The 4698-nt window shown below is 30.7% G+C and overlaps 1 protein-coding gene across 1 annotated transcript in view; it reads right to left on the bottom strand.

The window, feature by feature from the left end:
* The window catches only part of LOC111408133 (probable LRR receptor-like serine/threonine-protein kinase At1g56140), an 18369-nt gene extending 14065 nt beyond the window's left edge, over positions 1 to 4304 (bottom strand). The window contains exons 1-4 of the mRNA XM_023037936.1: positions 3976 to 4304; positions 683 to 863; positions 277 to 348; positions 99 to 170 (exon numbers count right to left, since the gene is read on the bottom strand). Of these exons, the coding sequence (XP_022893704.1) occupies positions 99 to 170; positions 277 to 348; positions 683 to 863; positions 3976 to 4114 (464 nt within the window). The 5' untranslated portion in view covers positions 4115 to 4304. The remainder of the gene's footprint in view (positions 1 to 98; positions 171 to 276; positions 349 to 682; positions 864 to 3975) is intronic.
* Positions 4305 to 4698: the final 394 nt, after the last annotated feature.

Here is a 4698-nt window from a genome sequence, read left to right as displayed (position 1 = left end):
TGAGGACAATAATAAAAAAATTGCAATATATTTAATTAACACTCAAACGCTATTAATTGACAAGTCCTAAGTCGTACATCACAAACAATGTAGCTTACATATACTGCATGCGAGTGAGATTTCCAAGAAATGCAGGCAGTGGACCTGTCAAATAATTTTCGCGTAAATCTCTGCAAATTAAGGAAAACCCCAGTATCATCACCATCTAAGAAATAGAAATGTGAACAACCAAATGAAAAATTAGTAAAACAAATAATAGAAAAAAATTAACCATACAGATTATCAAGCAATGTCAAATTCCAGAGCTCATTCGGGATTGGACCTGCAACATCCAATGCATAAACTCTCCTGTACAAGTACAACGATAGGTTAGGAACCAAAAATCAATGCAACAATTACCACCTAAAGTGCATAACAAACGAATAAGATACATCATATTATTGTTGAACACAACCAAGGATTAAAAACACTGTATTTTTTTAACAAAGACTAATTTCGAATCGGTAAAAGAGGGACAATTATTGTTTGGTAGAGATTTTGTTAATTGATTTTTTGACGGTTATAGATAAAGTGGGTCCTACCCGTGAGAGAAGAATTCAAAAATGACGACTGGAATAGTAAAATAAAGGTAAAAAAATTGATTTTAATTGGGTTTTATGGTGTACCAAACATGTTAACTCACAGCTCAGTAATGCGGCAAGTGGTGCCATTGTTGTAAGAGCAATCGCATTTGATACCCAGATTGATACTATCAAATGGTGTTGTATCGATTGCAACACCGCTGCATAATTCGCCGCTAATGTTCCATCGTTGATTTGTTCCAGAAATTCCCCATCGCTGAAACATAGCATTCACAGCTCTTGCTGCAAAATCAAAGATCATGTTATTGAGTAGTATGGCATTGTGCATCATTCATACATGAATAAGTTCATAAAAAATTTCAAACTTTAACACAAAATTTAAACATTTCATCAATGAAGTTTCATCGGTCAGTCATTGAGCCCAAGGGAGCATTTCTGTAAGTTTTAGTTACAATTTGCTTATTTATAAAAACTTTCTTTGTCAATCAACATGGTTAGCCCTTGTTTCATCCTATTTTTCCAAAAATACATTTTTTTCCTTTTTTTCTTTTCCATTGCTCATTTTTCAATAAAATAATATTATACGTACATCTCAAACTTTTTCTTATTTTTAACCACATTTTCTACGTCAATATACTATTCCAAAATACATTTTACACCCCAAAGAATGGGGTTCAAACAACTCTCAAATTTTTTAAGAAAAGCAGCATGTGATAAAGACTATAAAATCTTTATTCAATATTGAGTGAATTAATTAGAATGACAAAATTATTAATGTGGTACATTTTAACTTACCTCAAATGTTAAAAAAATTGAGACAAAAATAAATTGAGCCATGAGAGAGAAAAAGAATAGCTTTAAAAAAAGTCAATAATTCTATTACTAGATGATAGTGGACTTCTTGATTCATTGTTCAACGAATAGGTAACAATTCATTACTCTTTACATGTTGGCACGCTCGACGTCTGGCCAAGATTTTGATTGGAATTGGATTGAACCAATAACAAATTTAATGAAATTGGATCAATTGACCTACGCATTCCACAACCATGGAGATTGAACCGGACTAGTAGCAGCAGCCAAATAAAGGCAAGCCAATCTAGGGTTTAAAAATAAAAAATAAAAAAATGGGCTGGCCAAACACAATCAAACTAACTGGGCATTTTAACACTGTAAAAAGCTACAGTAGAAAATGTACAAAAACATTTAATCAATTATTTAATATAATTTACTCTTAATAAAAGCTATAGTAGAAAATTGGGCTGGCCTAACACAATCGAACTAACTGGGCATTTTAACACTGTAAAAAGCTATAGTAGAAAATGTACAAAAACATTTAATCAATTATTTAATAAAATTGAAATATATATTAACTTTATTCTTAATGGTAATTATCCATTTTAATCAATTATTTAATATAATTTACTCTGCTTTATTTAAACTTCAATTATAAGCTATCAATTCTTCTCTCACCATTTCAAACACTATCCAAACACCACAAAATCTAAATATTTTCGCGATGAAAAAAATTTGAGATATAAATATTATAATGTGTAAAGATTATGAACCATTTATGAAATTAAAACATAGTCTAGTTATTAAAAAATATGTTGTGAATATAGTTAGCATTTTTTTGAATGGGCAAATAATATAAATCGTGAAAAAGGACTATTTATGCACATAATCGTAAGTTGAAAACGTCCATGCCAAGAAAAAAAAATGTTAGAACCGAAATCACACAAAAATAAATAACTTAGGAACTATTTGCATCAATTTCCCAATATAATAAGAATACAACCTGTAAAATAAAAAATAAATCAATAAAAAGAAAATGATAAGTTGATGATGACAGAGGAAACTGTTAATTAACAATTGTTTAGATTAGTTAAGTCTGCATCACTCTACGATATTTTAATCTTTGACCAAGTTTATAGGCGTGGACCTACACAGATATTATTATAAAAATATTAAAATAATGAGAAATATCAAACTTATAGGAGTATTCCACCAGGAATTTGGAATTTTTCGAAGACTTTAATGAAACGTGGGGAATCCGAATTGAGAGTTGATAGTGATGATATTGAATATAGAAATCATTTTACCAATGTAATTGTTGGTGTTTGATCTGAAGGCTCAAATCGAATCATTGTGAGTTTCACTTCAAAGCAATCAAAAGGGCTTATTTGTCAGGAAATTCATAACAAGACAGTGTAGAAGGCCTACTTATACATCGTAACAGGTGGATTAATAGGAAACGTCATATCAAAAGCAAAGCGCTGTCCGCCATGACGTAAGCAGGGGCGGGTTTAGGGGTACCCCAACTCATTTAAATTTTTTAAGTAAAAAAATAATAATAAACTATGTGTAATTAAAAAAAAAAAATTTTTTATCCGATTTTGGATCAGCCCATGGAACTAAGTACCGTTCATCGCCACCAATCAATAAAGAGTAGTGATGGCTTATGTTGTAACCAAAAAGCTGGTTGTACAGAAAAAAATTTACGAAAGCTTTACAGATGTGTCACAAGATGGTGAATTAAAATATTACAAAAAATAATCCACCTACGCTGCCATATGTGTATTTTGTAATGGTTCTGTACAAAAAATTTCTGTACAAGAAGCTTGGCTGTGCGTTGTAAACTAAGACTTATGCAACATGATGATTCATTGCCGTCGAAACTCTCGTACTAGTAAAATCTCTCCGAACGGGGTGGTAGAACACTAGAACTCATCACGAAGTTGGATACTATAGCTCGACAAGAATATGTGTAAGCTCTAATTTGGTGGCAAGGCTCAAACGAGATGAGCCGAACTGATAAAATTCTTAGTAGTACGTTACTAAGAAAATTTCCAACAATAATACAAGCATTTCTTTACAAAAGTTCCAGCACACGATGTTGTGATTCTATCAAAATTTCTATAAAGTGATGCTAAATTATTTTTAGTCAACAAATCTTAACAAATAAAACATGTAATTGTTTCCCATTAAATTGCTGGTTAAAATCAAACAACATCTCAATCTTATGAAAAAGCTAGTTTCTTTCAGTTCGTAATAGTAGTTAAAAATCACTTATGGTCAAGCAAGTTCAAGTTGATTGTTCTTTTTTATTTTCTGGGACAAATTATGAAAAAACTATAATCCCATACACACGTGTTTTGTTATGAGATTTTGTGTCAAAAATCATTCATTTTTAGAATAATTTCCTTGATTAAAATGTTTACAAGTATACAATTATAAAACATCAAGGTCAAATGAAGAAATTAAGAGCAACATCAAAAAATAAAAATAAATAAATAATCTTGTAAAAAGATCAAGTTCTGAAACATTTAAACAAAATATTCGAAAAAAGAGCTGAAATTTGCCCTAAAATAGTGAAAGAGATGGAGAGATACACCTTCAGAAGGATCAGTCGTGGCATTTCTGTTATCTTGAGCTCGAGCAATCTCCAGCGGGAGGAGGAAACAAATTAAAACAAAGTATAGGCCGAGGAGAGGCGGCGCGTGAGAACCCAGCTGGTGGCGTAGCTTCTTCATTGGCGTCTTCGTTGACGACTTCTTCTAGATTACACTACAAATATCAAAATTTATGGAGAGAAGTTAATGTCAGTGGAAAAAGATACCACACACTTTTCATGGAATTTCCACCCAAATATGCTGTTTGATTGCTAAAAATTTTCATGAAATTTGTTTTACAACTACCCATCACATGATCCCATTTCTCATGTTTTCAAGGAATTTAAGGTCTGTCTCATTGTAAAAATGAAATTGAATTGAATTAAAAACGAATTTCAGGAAATTATATTGTCTAAAAATTATTTTCCTGAAAATTATAAATTATTGTGTTTGATTGATATAATTTTTCACGTAAAAAATGTTGAAATAAAAGTATTTTTTGATATTCGTTTGACTCTCTTTGACATGAAAATTGTCAATTAATATATATATATGCTACAATAACCGGGAAAACCAAGAAAATTTCAAATTTCAAAAAAAGAAAGAACTTGAATTCTATGAAAAAATACACCCATCAAATACCTTAAAAGTTGGAAAATGTTGTTGAAATTCTATTTTCCATGGAAAATTTTAGTGTATCAAACACACCCTAATTTCCTTGGGTT

Source organism: Olea europaea, chromosome 13, assembly GCF_002742605.1.
Source record: "Olea europaea var. sylvestris chromosome 13, O_europaea_v1, whole genome shotgun sequence".
Taxonomy (NCBI): domain Eukaryota; kingdom Viridiplantae; phylum Streptophyta; class Magnoliopsida; order Lamiales; family Oleaceae; genus Olea; species Olea europaea.
Note: the sequence above shows the minus strand (reverse complement) of the source record. Positions and strands in the feature narration are given on the sequence as shown.